Below are 18615 nucleotides of genomic sequence, written 5' to 3'. Positions count from 1 at the left end.
CTGAAGGGGGAGGTCGCTGGAATCCCCAATCTGCAGCTGGTTTGTGAGAAGCACAGGGAACAGCCTGGGGCTTGCACCTGGAGTCTGGAGTTCTGGGTGGAGGGCAGTCTTGCAGGACGGAGCCCCTAACCTGGGGGATCGGGTGCTGTCTCCGGGCAGATAGCATCAGAATGGAGTTGAGTTCTTGGACACACTGCTGGTGTTCTAGAATTGCTTGGAGTCCTGTGTGGGAAGGCCTCCTCCCTCCCACATGCATTGGAATCAGGTCCAGGAACCGGAAAGGAGTTATTGTGGAACAGAGCTGTCCACCTCTATGGCCTCTCAGCTACTCTAGCTTCTGCTTCCACTGCTCTAGCCAGTGCCAACTGGGTCTGCTCACCATAACCTCACTTTCCACTCTGTCCCCTCTCCTGACCCCTGACTTTCTATGCACGATCTCAGTGCAAGCATCCTGAGAGAGAAGGCCTATCTGGTTGTGTCAGTCACCTTCCAATTCATATCGCCCAGGACTAGGATATGGCTCCCCTCCCACTAGGTCTTCTTGGCCTGTGTGCCTGCCCTGGACTGCTCAGCCGTGACCGGGCTAGCGGGGACAGGCAGAGCAGCCTACACCTCACCCGTCAAAAGGGCACCTGGGATGGCAGCCTTCCGAAGCTGACCCTTGTACCTGCAGGCCCAGCTGAGAGCCTCACCTGTGAGATAGACAGTGAGGGATTGAATGAGATGGGCAGGTAACACAGGGTCAGCAAACATGATGGCCCTGCCCATTAGATACAACATCTCCATCCACACAGACAGGCAAGAGAGGGGACTTCATTTTTCTTTTTAACAATTAAATTTAATTTGCATTTGAGCTCTCCCTGGGCTGGTGACATTTGAGAATCTTTCACCCACTTTCCTGGTTTGTGTCTAAGTTATAGGAGCCTCATTAATGCTGATTCTTGGTTGGGGGATAGGTAGCAATGGAGTCTCAGTATTATCATCTGGCCACATGAATCTCCTGAGGCTTCTAGGTCCCCATCTGGTCCTTAGATATGGGCTTGGGTTGGCTGCCAAGCTAAGCAGGGGAAGCAAACTTCTGTATGGGGCAAGATAATAAACACTTTCAGCTTTCAGTGGGACATGTGGTCTCTATTGAAACACTTCAGCTCTGCTATTGTAGCAAGAAAGCAGCAAAAGACAATATGTAAACAAGTAAGTATGGCTGTGTTCCAGTAAGCAGTATTTATATAAATAGTCAGCAAATGAGATTTGGCCTGTGGGTCACAGTTTGCTGACCTCTGCTCTATAGTGTCACACCTCATTCGGGGCCAAAAGGAAAAAAATAATACTATTTCACTGAGGCTCAGGCAGCTCTCTGAGGCTGTCTCAGACAGCATGAGCAGGTGAGGTGTTAAGATTCTGCACTGTGGAATGTGCATGGCACCCCTAGATTTGTGCAGTGCCTAAACTGCACAACTGTATATGGCAGTCCTGATTTAAATCTGTCTGCCCAGCTACTTTAAGAAGCCACGTCTACTTGGGGCTTTGGATTCCCCCTGGGTTTTTCCAGGGTAGAGGTCTAGGTCTGCTCTCAGTTGCCTCAGAAGCCTATCCGGCTGTCTGTGGTGCTCTCCCAAGCTTGGCTTGGGAGAGAAGGAAATAGGGACTTCCATTCTTAGGGATTTCAGCAACACCACATCTTCTCTCCGTCTTTCCAGCCCAGGAAATCTACATCTTGATCATGAAGTCTGGCTCTTACATATCTTTCACTCTTCCAAATCTACTTACTTTACTGAGATATTCCAGGACTCAGACATACCACACTCAAAGGCTAAGAAATGAGTGGCTTTCTGTGTTCTGCTCTGACATTAATTACCTAAACAGTCATCGAAACATACCCTAGGCAACTCAATAGCAAATTTGCAGGGACACTGTAAAATACGGGGTGAGGAAGGAAGGGCAGAAAAGAAGCAATAGTTCCTGGCTAGTATTTCACAACGGCCCCCACCACTCCTGGACTGAAAGCCTGTCAAGCAAAGGAGAGGCTTCGAGATCTTCACAGCATCAAAAGACCTGGTCAGTGGGTGTGAATCACTTCCACCCCAGGAGTTCCTTTGTCCTCTAGAGCTGCCGAAGGGATCCCTGTTTTACCACAAACCTGGGGCCCTCCTGCCCAGTGGGGACCGTGCCCATGGATTAAATTTACACCGGGTCCTCACAGACCCGTCAGCCCTGGGCGTTAGGAGGGAGCCTCCTTCCTTTGCTGCCCCCTAGTCTTCCCCCATCTCTGGATGGTGGAGTGGGGGTGAGGGATGGGAGAGGAGACGCCCTTCCAGGGCTCCCGTCTGGTTGTAGCCATCAACAGCCAGCCTTTGGTGAGAGCTACAGTGTTCCTGGGCAGCATGTCCTCTTCTTCTTTTGACATGCTTGGACAGGAAGGTGGTTATTTTTATTAGGCAGGAGGAATGTCCTACCCGAGGTCACCCAGACCCAGCTGTGCCACCAAGCAGTAATTTAGGCCCAGGTGTCTGTTGCAACTCAGTCCTTGTGGCCACCAGCTCATTTGTGTTCATGTGTACATGGGCACCAGGGATAAAAACAAAGGTCAGTTAGCTGGTGATCAGAGGCTTTCCTGTTAGACTGGGGGCTCCTTGAGGTCAGAACTAAGGCCAGGTTTCATTTCCACGGTTTCCTGGCCAGTGCTTGGCAATGCGATGAGATGGATGAACTAAGAGATGGCGGGCCAGGCGGATCTTTATAAGGTGCAGGTGGACATCAGCTTTTAGTGATCTGTTGATTATAGCTTGAAGCCTATAATAACAATAACCTCTAAGAGTTACTAAATATTTATTACATGTCTTCTCAATAAAGTACTTTTCATATTAATTCAGATAGTCCACACAGAAACCCTATGAGGTAAATACTTGACATTAACCCCATGAAGGTCCAAAAAAACTCAACTAGTAAGTGACAGATAGAACCAGCTACATAATTTTCTGTGCAAAATAAAAACAACCCCTTATTCAGAAAAGTATTAAGAGTTTTCAGATGGAGCTAGCAGAGCATTAAAGCAGCCGTGGAGCCAGGAGCCTTCTGAGAGCAGGGTCTCATCCCCTCGAAGCTGGCTCTGCCGATGGAGCTGGGATATGAACCTTGGCTGTCTGGCTTCAGAGCTTGAGTGCTTAAGCATAAAGCAACCCCCACCCCCTTCCTACAAATCATTTAAAACTCCTTATCCACGCTGGTCCTGATCTCTAACTTACCTGACTGTGGCCAAAGGCACCCATTTGGCTGACAGTTCTTTGCTGCCCTCTTGTGGGCAATATTCATATAGCTACAGCTGCTTCATAAGGAGCCAGGAGCTCAACTCAAGGTCAAGATTCCCAGGAACATCCTCAGAGAGTGGTGACTATGTCTGAGCTGACACATCCAGGGACAGCATTCAGACAGGTCTTTTGGATGTTTCAGCCTCTGGACACTAATCATGCCGAGGCTTCTTAGGTGGGAGCTTCCTAAATCATATTCTTCCTTCAAACTGAGATTAAATGCCTTGTGGCTCAGGTGGCCTTCCAGCCTCCAAAACAGAATTCCTCCCGGTCCCAGCACCGCAGAAGTGCCCTGGACTCTTCACACAGTATCTCTGCAAAGGATCTACTGTGTGCCTCCCACCTGGGCTGGTGTAAGACTCCTGACTGGTCTCCCTGTGGCTATTCCCCACCCACAGAGCCGTAGTGGGTCATCTGAACGGCCACATTTGTTTCCACCTCTCTCCACACCCTTTGCCATGTGCCTTTGCAGCTCCACTCATTTAGAGTCTGGGCTGACCTGCTGACTTGAACGACAGCAGAAGTGACGGTGTGCCTGTTCTGGGCTCAGGCCCCAAACGCCTTGCACATGTCCACTCACATGACTGCCGGTGAAAAGCCCAGACTGACCTGCTGGAGAGTGAGATGCCACATGCAGGGGAGCCGGCCCGGGAGAGGCTGTCAGCCTCTAGCTGACCCAGCTCACCTGAAGCTGATCCAGTCACGGAAACATGGGTGAGCCCGATCCACATCAGCTGAGCCTCGTCCAGATCAGAGCTGTGCGAAACAAGTGGTCCACAGATTCTTGAGCTAAATACAGGGCTGTTCAAAGTTTTTGGTTTGTTACACAGCAATCGCTCATTAGAACACCATGTAACACCCATGTATGATCACATCAATCTGCCAATCTAAGACCCAGTGTCCCTGGAAAAGTTCCATCTCCTTATTCCAGCAGAGGAAGGCCCTCATCTTCTGGATTTTACTTTCCTCTGCAGCCCTTCCCCTCGGACCCTGAAAATTTCTGCAGATCCTTGTACCCCATATTATGGGGAAGACGGAAGTTCCTATGGCCAGGATCCTCACCTGAACCTAAACTACTTGGTGATGTAACTGGCCTACTGCTAGGCTACTGCTTCCACACCCATAGGCGATAAGCTACTATTGACTGAGTCAGTATCTAAAGAGCTCTGCCCAGTGCTCTGCCTGGAGGAAGAGGTGAAGGAGGATCACAGACCTGCAGACTGTTGGATGCAGATGTGATTCTAGTGCTCCACCTATCACTGGGAGGACAAGCTGGGTAATAAGCCCTTTTACACCAAGAATGTTCCATTGTCATCCCTCGGTCTCACTGAATCCGTAGTGAACTTGCCCGGGGCTGAAACCCATTGGCACGACACCCCTGTACTGATTCATGCCTCTGTGCTACCACTTGCTATTCTTGTGACCTGGAATTTCCCTCATGGCCCAGCTTGAGTGCCACCTGCTATGAGGAGCACTCTCTGATATCCCCCAAGTGGGGATGGGGGTGGGGATCAGAGAGTGCTCTGTGTTCTCATTCTCAGCCAGTATGTGAGATGGGTTTGTCTCATCATCTCTGTAAACCCAACCATCGACTGGAGCTAAACATGTGCCAGATACTTGCCTAGAAATATGCATGAGTAAGTGGTTGCTGCCTCCTGCCCCCAAAGGTGCTGGTCTTGAAAGATCACCTCAGCAATGATCTTCCTGTGGCAAGTGCAGTGACGGGTCGTTTAGAGAAGGTTTTTCTAAGGGGATGGCATCTTGAGGGACAGAGAAGGGGTAACTGGTTTCAGAGAGATGGGGGAAGAACCAGGGATGAGTCTCTGAGTGTGTTTGTGGGTGCTAGTATGGTGGAATTGGTACAGAAAGGTGGATGAGACTAGGAAGGGGACTCTGGGGAGTGTGGATTTGCATTGAAGGCAATGGGAGACAGGAGGATATCACATCAGCAGGCAGTAGGTGCCCAGTGACTGTTCCCTTATCATCACGCCACCTGCGCCGCCTCCCCCATCACACTGAGCGTGCCTAGAGGACCAGGTTATTCCTTTGTGTTCTCTAGTTCCTGGTCCATAGCAGGACTGGGCACGATTCTGAGCAATGAATGAATGAGTGAATGAATCCATTCAAGACATAGCAATATCGAACCAAACCGACCTTTTCACCCGCTTTTCACTCCTCTGGTTTGGGGAAATGCTGAGGGTTTAAACAGGCTCTGAGACAGGTCCAGAGGACAAAGCCCCCAGTCTTCTTGGCTTCCCTGAGGCAAGAGTGCGTGTTGGTGCCATCTAGTGGCCACAGTGCACATGTTCTATTGCAATGAGCTTCCTAAGCAGCTGATGTGCCCTGTCAGGCCAGAGAAGGGGAGAGAGAACCTGGAATGGGCAGAAATGCTCTGTTCAGCAGACATTCTCACCTGCTCAGCTGATGTAGAGCCAGATCTGTCTGTTCTCACCCTGCAAGACCTGAGTCCCCATAACTTAAAGCCAAGAGAGTAATTGATCTTGGCCCATAGGACGTAGAAGTGCTTTTCTATGGCTGCTCATGGTACTTTCCACAATGGCAGATGACAGACTCCAGGGTGAGGAGCCCACCAGAAGGGAGGCAGTGTCCTCCCAATGTCCTCCTTGTCTTCTTCCTAAGGGAATTCTGATTCTGTCCAGGGCAGCAATGTACCCAGTACAATACTGCCTCCAGACTCCCCTGCAGCTAGAAGTTGCCCGGTTCCCTGGGTGCTGGCGAGGGAATCTACTCTTCTCCGGAGTACAGAGGCACAGGCTCAGCGGGCCACTGCCTTCGCCTTTTCTCTTTATTTCCCTTCTTCCTTCTGAAAGGTGAGCAAGATGTCTTCCGTGAGTCTGAGAACCCCATCCTATGGAGGGGGAGCAAGAAGCTAGAAGGAGTCCAAATCCCTGAAGACTTTCTAAGCATCTCCAGAGCCATCCGGGCCTCTGCACATGTCCAGGCAGAAGCCCTCACTAAAGTCTTCCTCCCTGACCAAGGACACTTACTCCTCTAACTGCTGAAGGACACTCCTCCCCCGACCCACTGCTTATCTGTTGCAAGAGAATGGGAAAACCCCATTTATTAAGAGAACAAGGTTAGACTTCCGTTACATGCAGTCATTTGTCATGCTAACATATGTGTGTGTGTAATCTTTTGCATCTTAATAGTGAGACCGATGGAACCTGAATCTGGCATGAAGGACTAGAGATCACAGGCTGTGTTTGGAGAAAGCCAGCAGAGGGAGACGGGAGACTGCTGTTCAAGATGAACTTTCCTTTACTAAAGTGACCTAGGGCAAAGCATTTGCTTCCTAGCACATTGTAGGCACTTAAATACACATATATTTAAATATATATGCATTTACATGTATTTACATCTAAGTATATATAAATAAAATACATATAATAAATATAACCTTAAATATAAATATATAGCAAAATAAATAAAATAAGGAATAATATTTTATTAAATAAATAAAAAACACATACAAAATATATATTTATAACAAATATATAAATCATTTAAGTATGTGTATATATGCATATATAATGTGTATATAAATTACATATATGTGTATAGATTATGTATATGAATATATCTAAAATACATCTATTTTTATATATAGCATGTATTTGTAATGGATAATGTATATATGCCTGTATGACTGGGTACCAGGGGCGATGGCATATCAGAGTGATTAAGTGCCCAGCCTGGAGCTGAACTTTCTGGGTTCAAGTCCCAGTGTTCAGCAACTAGTAAATTACTTCATCTCTTTGCTAGCAGTTTCTCCGACATATGAATGGGGATAGTAATACCACTTCACAGACTTACTAGGAGGATTCGGTCAGGTGAAATCTGTAAAGCCCTTGGGACAGTACTGGCCCTGGATAATCCCACGTGTTTGCCAGTATCAGCTGAGACCATGTCCTTGTCCGAGGTGCTGATGCTCCCCGGGCCTCAGCCCTCCTGGGAATCCGTGGGTTGTGAGTCTGGGAGGGCCCCATTCTTTCTCTGACACAGCCAGCTACTCCGGGTGCCATGTTTCCCTTCCAATCCCAAAAGTCTGTTGGGAGCCTCTGTAAATTTAATTGCCAGACTAATAATTTTAATCTTGACTCTGATGCTCCCTGATCTGACTGCAGCTCATGTGAAATGTCACAGTTGCAAAGTCCTTCCTTATCTGTGAAGCGTATCCATGCCTCGGGTATCCATGCTCCCCCTCACCCTCTTCCACTGATAGGGTATTGTTACTATCAAGTGGCTGGAAATGGGGATTGGGTTCAATGGGAACTAGCGGGACTGTGATGCAAAGGACAGGGACCTGGGAATGGATTCAGGGGAGGCGGTGGCCAGGTGCCCTGTTGTTGGGCTGGCCATGGCCTTCAGGCTTGCACCAGGACCACTGTGGCCAGGGTTTGGGTCTGTTTCAAATTCTCCTCTTCTGACCACAAGTCTGCCTATGCTAGGTTGGGATTCAGGACTAGAGCCTGAAGCTGCAGCGGAGTGTGGGGGCTGCCCCTTGTATCATAACCATTGCCTGTTGCAGAAAAAATGGATCTGTGACTCCTAGGTATGTCCAGGCCATGGTCCTTGCTAGGGCCTTTTCTGTGGACAGAGAGGATCTTCCTTGACTTCTTGCAGCCCAACCCCTCCCTACCTTCCTGTCCTGATCCTCTGGCCTAGCTCAGCCCCTCCCAGGCCTGAGGCCAACAGCTGGTAGCAGATAAGCAGGACAGCAGAAGCCAATTTGTTGCCAGCTCTTTCCAGAGTCTCTGCTCATCATACTTCTGTCTCCTCCCCTGGGTTGCAGCTGAGGTCAGGGCCTGCCTGAGATGTGGCCCGGCTAAGGAAGCATCTCCCTTCCAGCAGCCTAATGGGAGCTGACAGCAGAGGGCTTGTGGGGCAGGTGGGTCCTGCAAATGTTTGGCTGTTGCCTGGCAAGGCCTGTGGATGCTGCTATTTCCTGAAGCTGGCACTTCCTGCCCAGTTGGTCACATGCACTGGGTCCAGGGAGACTCAAATGTGGCTACCCAAGCCCAAATTCAAACAGCAGGGGTGCCATCCTGAGGTGGGGGAGAAGGAACAGAGACACTTTTGGCTACAGGAAAACATCGTATTAGCTGGGCTGCCTTTGAAATAGGCAGAGATGAGTGAGAAGAAGGAAATAGATATTGATAATGTAACTGATATGTACAAAACATGTAATAGCAAATTGCATAGCAGATACTGTTCCGAATATGATATTAACATTTAATCCTCCCCACAGTGCTATCGTAAGTGGCCCCTGTCACTCCCATGTATAGACAATGACCCAAGGCAAAGCCACAGTCAGTACCTTGCCCAGGTTTCACGTGCTGAGTGATGGAAGCGGGCTTCGGATCCCGGTACTGCAGCCCCAGGGAGGTCGCTCAGACACGCACAGCCTCTCGTTGGGCCCTCTCCTCTCAACTCTCCCACGCAGTCTTACTCCCATCCTTCAGAAACAAGAAAGCCTCCAATAGTTTACATAACTTGTTCAGAATTCCACAGCGGTGAGTGGTGGAGCTGGGGTTCAAACCCAGGCCTAGTCTGACTCCAAATGCTTTGTTCTTTACACTAAGCCAGGGCAAACCACAGACCAAAAGGCCAAATCCGGCCCATCACCTGTTGTAGATAAAGCTGCTTTTAGGCTACAATAGCAGAGTTGAGCAGTTGTGGCAGAGACCTTTGCAGAAAAAGTCGACTCCTTCACTAAATCTACAGGATGAATAAAAGGCAGCAAAGAACACTTCTGTCTACAAGCATCTGCCCACACAAGTGGTCGTTCACATGTTAGTGTGAATTAGCCCATAGACACTGTGACAGCTCCCTGAGAGCATCTCCAAGTTAAAAACAGAAGGGATTGTAGAGAATCACCTAAACCAACCCTCTCATTTTACAAATGGGGAAACTAAGGTTTCACGATTACTTTTCCAATGTGACTCAGTCATAATATCAGAGTAGCTGGTCTCAAGTGGGTGCTGGAAGTCCTAAAGTTTTCCATAGCCTTGGTGCTTAATAGCATTGACCCACGTAGACCCATCTTGACTGTTCCTTGACCCACATAGACCCATCTTAACAGTTCCTTTTCAGGCTGTATGACAAAATGATCTTCCTACTCCCCTGCAACAAGCCGTCCCTTGATGTCCAAGTCCTCACGGCCTTGCTGTCCTTTCCCACAACTCTGGGGCCCGTGTCAGGACTTGTCGGGTCCCTACCACCACCTTATTTCCAGAGGGCACCAAGTATAATGAGGGGAGCATGGACTTTGTCCATCAGTGGCCCTTATGACCTTGGGTAGGTCATCTCCCAACCCCAGCCCTCAGTTTCCTCATTGAGGAAATTGTTCTTTTTGCTGCCTACCTCCCAGGATCGCTGTCAGGAAAGCATGAGATATTTCAGGTAGGAAAGATTCAAATGAAGAGCCATCATAATTTGGGGTGATGGAGCTTTGGAAATAAGCCAGGGTGTCATCTTCATTTAGTTTGGGGTGGAGGACAGAGACTGACACCACATATCATCAGGAGATGCCCCCACAGGTAATACAGTTGTGAGCCTTAAACATTTGTGAATCTGGTGATTATATGGATTCTCTCAGAAAAAGTAGACCCAGACTCATCCATACAAAAACTTGCATTTAATTTCAGAAAGTTCTGAAATTTTTTGAAGCCCACCCATGAACACTAGTTTTAATAACTCCTGGCCCACGGTACAGATGACAAAGTGAAGCCTAGAGAGAAACTACACGATATCACTGCCTTTTGGGAGGAGATTAAAAATGAAATTATGTCTCTCCAAAAATCAGACAAGGGTGTGACTAGATTTGGGACAGTTCAAAAGCCCACCAGTTGCCTAAAGTGAGGCTCGCCTGTGAGGCTTCTCCTACCACGTTTGTCTGCCCAGGGGACAGGGCAGCAGCCAGGGTTGTCCTTTATGCTTCTGGCCAGCCTCCCTCCCCTACTCCTCCAGGGCCACTTACTCATTAAATGTCAGCTTGCATAAGCGGAGGACTGGAGACACGGCTGCCTTTTGTTTAATTCATTATAATAAACCTGAACTCCAATTCTGGAGTTCAAACAAAATGACCAGAATGAGAGCACCCATTCTGGGATGTCTACACATCTTGACAGCCCACACCACTCACTGCCTTGGGATCCTTGGTGTAAGTGTATTTGCGTGTGCTGATGCGGCTGCACAGACTGGGCTCATGGCTAGCCAAAAAAATCCCAGCAGCTCGGAATGGAAGGGACCTTAGATGTTTTGCAACCTCCCCCCTCCACCCCCATGTGACACTGAGTCCCCTCTACAGGCTACCCAAGAGACATTGTCTGCCATTTCCTGCATGTCTCCAGTGCTGCGGGGGGCTCACCACTTCCAGCAGCAGCCCATTCTCTGCCTGGGCTAATCATGTAAACTGTCTTCTTGGACTTCCTAATGCTGGCCTCAGTTCAGCCCTTGGGCCCACAACCAACTCCCTGAAAGCCTTTCCGTATTTGAAGACACAGACTGAACTGTTATCTGTCAGTGCCTCATTTACACTGGTGCCTGTCTACGTGCTGACTTGCATTTAAAAAAAGAATGTAAGTTATACCTTTCCCAAACAATGATAGTGCTTAGTACTGAGGTTAATGCAGCCTCCCCAGAAAAATGCACACATGCAACCAATTATGCATTGAATTCTGTACAATTAGAGGGTGTGACCCCTTGAAATTCAGCCCTCGAAATGAAAAAGCAACACTGGATAACTAACTTGGCACCCACTTTCTATTTAAATAAGCATATGTGTCAATCTCAGAGCTGGGATTACAGACTTAACCCCTCCCAGTCTCCTATTCCATGGGTTATAAAAAGTTACTGGGGTGAAATGTGGGCAACTATGACCAGAAACTCTTCTTTACTAGCTGGATCAGAGACAAGCCCATTTGCCTGGCATAATTTATAGCATCACCTTCATGAAGAATCCACTACCAGATACACAGCACAGGAAATAGTCTTTATTACTCCATACACTTATTTTTCCATGAAGAGCACAGCTTTTAAAATAAATCCACACCAGACATAGAAATCTGACTGACACTGGAACAGTCCATGACACAGAGAGGGCACCACTGAACAGTCCTTATTTACACAGAAGTGGAGAAACAGCGGGATGAGTGTGGGCAGCCCAAGAGCAGCTTCACGTTCACTAGTATCTCGGTGACTTCTCTGATTGTAGTAATCAGTATGCTGACATCCACAGAGCTGTGTGTCCTGGAACTTAGGGGACCTTAGATTATCTGATCCAACCATGCCTTTGCAGACAAAGAACTCTGAGGCTCACGGCAATGGAGCCACTCTCCCCAGAAACCAGCTAGTCCCCTGCAGACCCAGATCTGTGCAACTCTAAATGCTGTGCTGTTTCCACCACACCACCCTCCCTCTCTGTTCTCCACTCCATAGCTTTCAAAGGAAACAAACAAACAAATGAAATGAACTCAGTGGGCTCCTTTACTAAGAAATGACTTCTTTGGCAGGAATGCTTTGGTCTCACATTACCAGGGCTGGGGCACAGATCATCTGGGAGGAGACTGGCCCCCATCTGGAGGAACACCCGCTGAGGATTAAGGCAGCTTCCGGGACTTTCATTCAGCAGGATATTGGGCAAGAGTTGGCAGCTGCCCTTCCCCTTTGTCTCGCTGGCATCTAGAATGAAGACCAACTAACGGATGGACATTAAATAAGTAGACACTGAGTAGATGTTAACACGATGGTCTCAAACAGATATTTTACATTTTGTGGAAAATAATAATTCCTTTAAAATCTGGTAAAATATCAAAAGTGTCAATATACACAGGAGCACCCTGATTCTGGGTAACTCTATCAAAGAAAGGCCACAAAAAAGAAGTCAAATGTTATTTAGGATAAAGCACGTACTCCCGCGGCATTAAGTGTGCGGGGAAGGTGAACCCAGCAGGCTGGCCGGCACCTCCACAAGAACTTCCAAGGGCTTCTTCTGGGGTCCCTCCACACCCCAGGGCCCTGACTTGGAGCCACGTTCCCCGAAGCTCAGGCTCAGGGGCCAACTTCCATCTCAAGGCAGCACCACTGTGTTGTTTGGTGTTGGATCAGCGAGCACCACACCTCCGAGTCACCCTTAGGATGGATGTCTGGAGGCAGAAGGGCCACGTGCAGATGCAAAGAGAAAACCACAGGCTGCCTCTCAGGTGTGTCCCTGTTCTGGGACACAGGCTTTTCTGGCTGTTTGCTCTCATTTCAGCCAGGTAGACTCAGCTTTCCCCACCCTGCTGTTCACAGAGCCGTCACTGCCATCAAAAGAAAGCAGCTAAATGACTTTCTCTCTTGCAACCAGCTAGATGAGAATAAATTGCATCCTCTCCCCTTTTCCCTTCTTCCGATGCATTGTTCTTTTGCTAAGAAACACCCCTCAGCCACTTGACTGGAATCTTGTTGAATTTTAGTGGTGACCCTGGGTGGGGTGAACCGTATCAAGCACAGAATGTCAAGGTGCTCTGGCTGAGAGTCAGGGGATCTGACTGGAAGGTCCGACTGGATCGCCTCATAGCTGAGAAACCTTGGACAAGAGTGACTGCAGTGCTGGGCCTTACTTGTCTCACCTGGGAAATGGGGACACAGAAGCTGGCCCTGCATTCCTCACTGGGCAGATGGGAGGTGATGTGGATAAAAGTGCTTTGTAAGAAAACCTGCAACGTTAGGGGGGAATTACCCTTCACGGGAGGATCTCAGGTCCCTTCCAGGCCCATATTCCATCAGGGATGGATCTCCTGCTCCCGTCTCCCAGACCCGTGCCTTTCTGTTCCACCCTGTTGGAGGCTCCCAGGCCCCAGCTTTTACAGGGTCCACAGCAACTGCCACTTGGGCTGTCTCAGACTTTGGGCTGGCCTTTTTCATATTTCCCAGAAGTCTCCTGGTTGATCCCCTGTAATCTAAAGAATGTCCTGAGAACCCTGACTCAGAAGGGAAATGGGGCCTTCAGAAGGAAAACCATCCCCTTGCCCCAAGCTGGCCTCTACATAATCCTCTTCACAGACTGCGTGATTGATCAGGCTCAGTGACACCCTAGTTTTATGCAAAGAACCTTCTGGAAGTGTGTCTCCTGACACTTCCAGCATTAAATGGAATGGTCCCCTTTTTCTGACCCAAGTTTCTGCAACAGGGGCTCCCACAGTCAGAATAAGAGCCCCATAAGTCCAAATTTCCAACAAGGCGGGGTGGGGCGTAAGAGACTCAAACCATAAATAGAAACCCCAAATAAATGCCACCAACTTCAACTATAAATCACTTCTCTGAATGAGCTGAAACTAACCATGACGACCACCAGAGGGCACCATTTGCGAGTCTGTATCAGACGTCATCCTGGAAATTCTCTAAAATCACTAGCCTGCTCCAGCAACTCAGAATACTCTCCTCAGCTTGAACGACCAGGTTGTTGTGTGTTTGGTTCCACCCGGCCTTCCAAGGTGCCACGTCCAGTCCATGAAGAGAGACAAAGGGAGTTTTCAGGGCCAACTCCTTCACTTGAGTCTGCTGGTCTGTGCTGGGTGGGATTCCCAGGGAAAGGTTTTTGCAAGCGTCCATGAACAATAAACACACAAACAGCTTCTCAGGCTGCCCTTGGGCACTCACCCGCTCCTGTGAGGACAGCAGAGAATCCCGTGGTAGGGACTCACTCCTGGCCTCACTGATCTTCTGTCCCCAAGCCCCCAGAGAGGCCTCAGGACCCACAGATGGGTTTCTGGGCCTTGTGTGCCTAACAGAATATGCCCTGCATGTGGCCTCCGTGAGCCTGTCTGCACTTCTGCAGACACTGCTCACTGCAGCTCATCGCCATCCTACCCCATGGCCTCCACATCCATGACCTATCACCTGACCACCAGCAGCCACACTCTAGCACACATGCAAATCAGACTCCGTTGGTCAGAGTGAAAATTAACTCTGAAGGTTTCTGTTCACCATCCCCTAGAGCATCTGCCCTTGGCCTTCATGACAGGGACAAATAAACCCAAACCCCCTGACAGGGCACAGTTCAGATCCCAGTGTGCTGCCTGGAGTGGACAAGAGAGGAAGGATCTATGTCCTCCACCCACCACCCACCCCCAGCCTCCAACTCAGCTGGCTTTTGTTTGTGTTTAGTTTTACGATGTTTAACATAAAAAAGCAATATCCTCTCTCTGATTTGTTGGACTGAGGATTTCTTCTGCGGCCTAAAGTACAAGTAAAGGAGGTGGGGAGTTCTGCCGGAGCTGTGGAGCTCAGCCTGGGCCGCTCCCAAGTTGGGTGAGACCTCCCCAAAACAAAAGTGGTTCAACAGAGTCATTTTTCCTGTTCCCTCCTCTCCTCTTCTCCCTCGAGGCTCACCAATCCAAGCTCACAGTCCCCAGGCCAGGTGAACGGAAGGTGAATGAAAACCGGAGCACTACATCATTTGTGACTGGGACAAGAGGAAGAAGGGTCGGAAAGAACGCCTCCAGGAGAGGAATCCCAGGACAGCGTCCAGGGTGGTGGTGACTTGACCCGGACATTGGTACAGTGGGGTCCCTCCTGGGGGTCAGGTTCAGAGGGCCAACCAGTGCTGCAGCTGCAGAGAGAGAAAGCAAGGTGTGCCAGGGCCGGGGGGCATGGGTGGAGGGCACCAGGGCAGCCCAGACGGGCAGCAGGAGGCACAGAGCAGGCAGAACACGTGCCTCTCACTTCAAAGACCCTGGAGAACATGCAGGTTGATTCCTAATCGTCACTTTGGCCCAGAAAGCACCAAAGAGCCCTCCCAAAGTCCAACAGCAAGTTTGAAACAGGGGGCTTGGTGGGGCCCTTCCCATCCCCTCTCCCCGAAATCTTTAAGGGGAAAGGGGTAGGAGGTCAGTGTGTAAATGATATACCTGTGGGTCTTCCTTTAATGTAAGAAATCCTCAGCCTAGTCTGGTGACAGTTCACAGAGGGAAAAAGTGTTTAGGGACTTCGCATCCCAGGACCCAGGAGCAGAGGGGCAGTCAGGGCTGGTAGAAGGCAGAGGACAGGCCCCTCTCCTCTGTCCCAAATACCTAGAGCCACAGCCATTCTGGGAGGGGTGTGATCCTATCTGAGGCATTCAGCACCCAGCAGGGAGCAGTGAGAGCTCAGACCACAGCCCCCACCTGGAATGGCCTAGGCTGCACCTACCTGGAACTGCCTGACATCCCTCTGGGCCACCAGGTGATGCTCACTCTCCGGCGTGATGCCATAGGCCAGTCTCTGTGAGAGGGTGGAGAAGGGGCGGAGCTTCAGCTGGGCCCCGGGACACCCTCCCAGTGGCCCAGAGGATGCCCCAGATAAAGGCTACCTGCCATTTGGCCCTTAAGTCCCACATGGACACTGTGTGAGGTCTGCACAAGATGCTCGCCACCCTTGTTTGTGGAGCTGGTCACTCTGAGTCACTCATTCAGTGAATGTTCAGTGAGCCCTGTGGTCAGACACTGGACGAGGCCCTTGGGGTCCAGAGTTGAAGGTGACCCAGAGGCTCTGCACCAGGGGGGCTTACAGTGTAGGGAAGGGGTTGGCATTGAACAGATAAAGACACAGGCCACCAAAACCAGGACTGGAGAAAGTGCTGCAGAGGACAAGCTCAGAGTGCAGATTAGAGGGGACCAGGTCAGGACTCAGGAAGGCATTGAGAATCAATCACCAATTCTGAGATGGCGAGATGCCCTTGCCAGTTCCAGAGTGTGAAGAATAAAAAGCTCAAGGCAGGTCCTTGTTCCCACGTCCCAGATGAGTCCACAGAACACGGGTCCTCCCAGCGACCCAGAGGCTCCCAGATGTTGGGATTTCAGGGCCAGGAAACATGTACAAGGAACTGGGGGAGGGGCAGACCCAGCCCCACCTGGGTCCCTCTTCCCTAAGGTACTGTGTGGGCCCCTTACAACCTCACTGTCATCTGTCCCCCAGTTAGAACATGCACTCCTGGAGAGAATCCAGCCCAGGTCATAGCCTCTCAGTGTCTGTGGAGTGAGGGACGGAAGGAATGCCACCTCAATCTTGTAAAGTAAGGACATGTAGAAAAGATTATCATTATTGATAAATGAAAAGGTATTTTACCAACCCAAGACTAGGAAAGATATGACTTCAGAGTACAGGTTTGCTAAATACTTGTCTATGTATATGTGTATACGATGTGTACAGATGAAGAAGAAAGTGTAGTTTGGAAATCTCTGGTTTAGGCTGATCGGGTGTCAGGTTCAGGAAAGAGGCAGGTAAACCAAGATGACGGGGTCACAGTGAGCTCGGATGGGGAGAGTGGGGACATCTGGGGACATGAGACTCCTTAGAAAGGGAAACAGGAGAGGGCCCAATTAAGGCAGTCTAACTCATCCTTAGAGGACTCAAGGACTGAATGGCACCTCTTTGCACAGCAAACAGCAGGAATGGCAGGAGGAGCGTATATGGCGTACGACACACAATGTCACAGCAGGTAATAGGCACTTTGTGCCCAGAACTGTGCTAAACACTCCCCTTTTCCTTCAAGGTCCAAATTATTATCCCCAGGTTACAAAGGTGGAAACTGAGGCTCAGGGTGGTAAATGACTCAGACCCCACTGTGGGTCTGCTGTCCGTGTCCTTCTGCCCACCCTGCTCAGGGCGCCCCCTCCCATCCTGTCCCCTCGCCCCCAGCCAGAGCTCACCTCCCGAATGGAGCCCCGCGTGCTGAGGAACTTGTAGGCGGTGTAGGTGGGCACCAGGGCCATGGAGGAGAGCGCGATGCCCCAGCCCACCCAGTTGGCCCACAGTGGGAAGATGTAGTCATCGTAGGTGAGCGGCTTGAAGTTGATGACGCTGACCACCACCACAAACTGGGGGAACAGGAAGGGAGGCGGAGAAGAGAGACAGGAGACGGAGGGGCAGGGGGACGGGATGGAAAGAGGGAAGGAGGTGGGAAAGATGGACAGAAGCAGAGAAAGATCAGAGGGATGTGAGAGGCAGGGAGGGAGGTGGGTTACGGCAGAGGACAGAGTGAGGAAGGGCAGAAGAGAGAAAGGAGAAAGAATTCAAGAAGCCAATGTCACGAAAAAGAGACAAAGACAATAGAAGCAAGAAAAAGAAGAATGGAAAGGTAACGTTGGGGCTGGGCTGAGTGGTGGCACACACAGCCCCCCTGGGGACCCGGCCCCGGGCTAGAGACCCCACTAGGGTGGAAGGCCACCGTGCTATGACAGGGCTCAGCATCCACGCGTCCTGTCACGTGAGCAGGGCTCTGCCTCCCAGAACCTCCTCCCCTAGGAAAAAAATATGCTCCCCCACCGCCACCCTGGGCACAGGCCTCTTGCCCCAGAGAGCCCCAGCCACACCCCACACACCAGGAGGAAGGCAGGGCTGACAAACTTCCAGCACAGTCTCCAGTACAGGCCCGGCTTGAAGCCCATCATCTGCTGGATGTCGTTGCTGAACCTGTCCACACCTGCGCACACACAGAGCAGCCCCGTCACGTGGCCCCGCACAGCCCCAGCCACCCCCTGGGCCCTCCCACAGGGCCTGGCCTCAGGCGGGGAGCAGGGCAGTGAGACAGGACACCCTGGCCATTGGCTGGTGCAGAACAAGGGGAAGGTGACACTCAGGGGCAGTATCACCTTTCAGGTGCCACCCCAATTCACTTCTCAGAGGGAAAGCAGGGCCTGGGGCTGCAGGGGACCTGCTCCAGTCTCCACAGCCAGGCGGCCTGACAGCAAACCCCTCCCTCCCTTCCCTCTGCGCATGCTCCCTTGAAAGTGATCACTGCACCTTCCCTGATTTTCATCTGGCAGAAAAGCCCAATCACACTGCCATCTGCCTGACTAGTATAAAAGAGTGAGACAGGACTAACACTTTGATGTGACCCCTGCAGAAAAAAACCCACAGTTACAAACACCTTTGACAATTTGTAATGTGTTCTCCTTATTCAGCTCCAGAATAAGGTGGCCAGAGAAATACAAAGCACCAGCTCCATGTGAATTTTACATAGACCATGAAAATCACATTATTTTAACTACAACTCATGCGATATTTGGAGCATACTTATACTAAAACAATTATTCATTATTTATCTGAAATTCAGGTTTAAAAGAGCACCTTGTGTTATATTTGCTAAATCTGGCAGCCCTACCCTAGGCTTGGAGATGAGCAGCTTCCTCGTAGTTCCCCTTTCAAACCTGATGCCGGAGGCCTCTGGGGGCCTCTGCAGCCTCCTGTTAACAGGACTGCGTGCAAAGATGAGCTGAGGGCTGGGAGAGCTGTTCCTGATAAGCGACTTGCTTGGTTCTGG

At 50.2% G+C, this 18615-nt stretch overlaps 1 protein-coding gene across 1 annotated transcript in view; it reads right to left on the bottom strand.

Moving 5' to 3' along the window:
- Positions 1 to 11314: 11314 nt before the first annotated feature.
- SLC6A2 (solute carrier family 6 member 2) overlaps positions 11315 to 18615 on the bottom strand; it is a 45517-nt gene continuing 38216 nt past the window's right edge. Inside the window, exons 12-15 of the mRNA XM_017646308.3 lie at positions 17675 to 17775; positions 17003 to 17170; positions 15504 to 15575; positions 11315 to 14925 (exon numbers count right to left, since the gene is read on the bottom strand). Coding sequence (XP_017501797.1) covers positions 14902 to 14925; positions 15504 to 15575; positions 17003 to 17170; positions 17675 to 17775 — 365 coding nt within the window. The 3' untranslated portion in view covers positions 11315 to 14901. The remainder of the gene's footprint in view (positions 14926 to 15503; positions 15576 to 17002; positions 17171 to 17674; positions 17776 to 18615) is intronic.

This window comes from Manis javanica, chromosome 17 (assembly GCF_040802235.1).
Source record: "Manis javanica isolate MJ-LG chromosome 17, MJ_LKY, whole genome shotgun sequence".
NCBI lineage: Eukaryota > Metazoa > Chordata > Mammalia > Pholidota > Manidae > Manis > Manis javanica.
The sequence above is the reverse complement of the archived record's forward strand: the minus strand, read 5'-3'. Positions and strand labels throughout refer to the sequence as shown.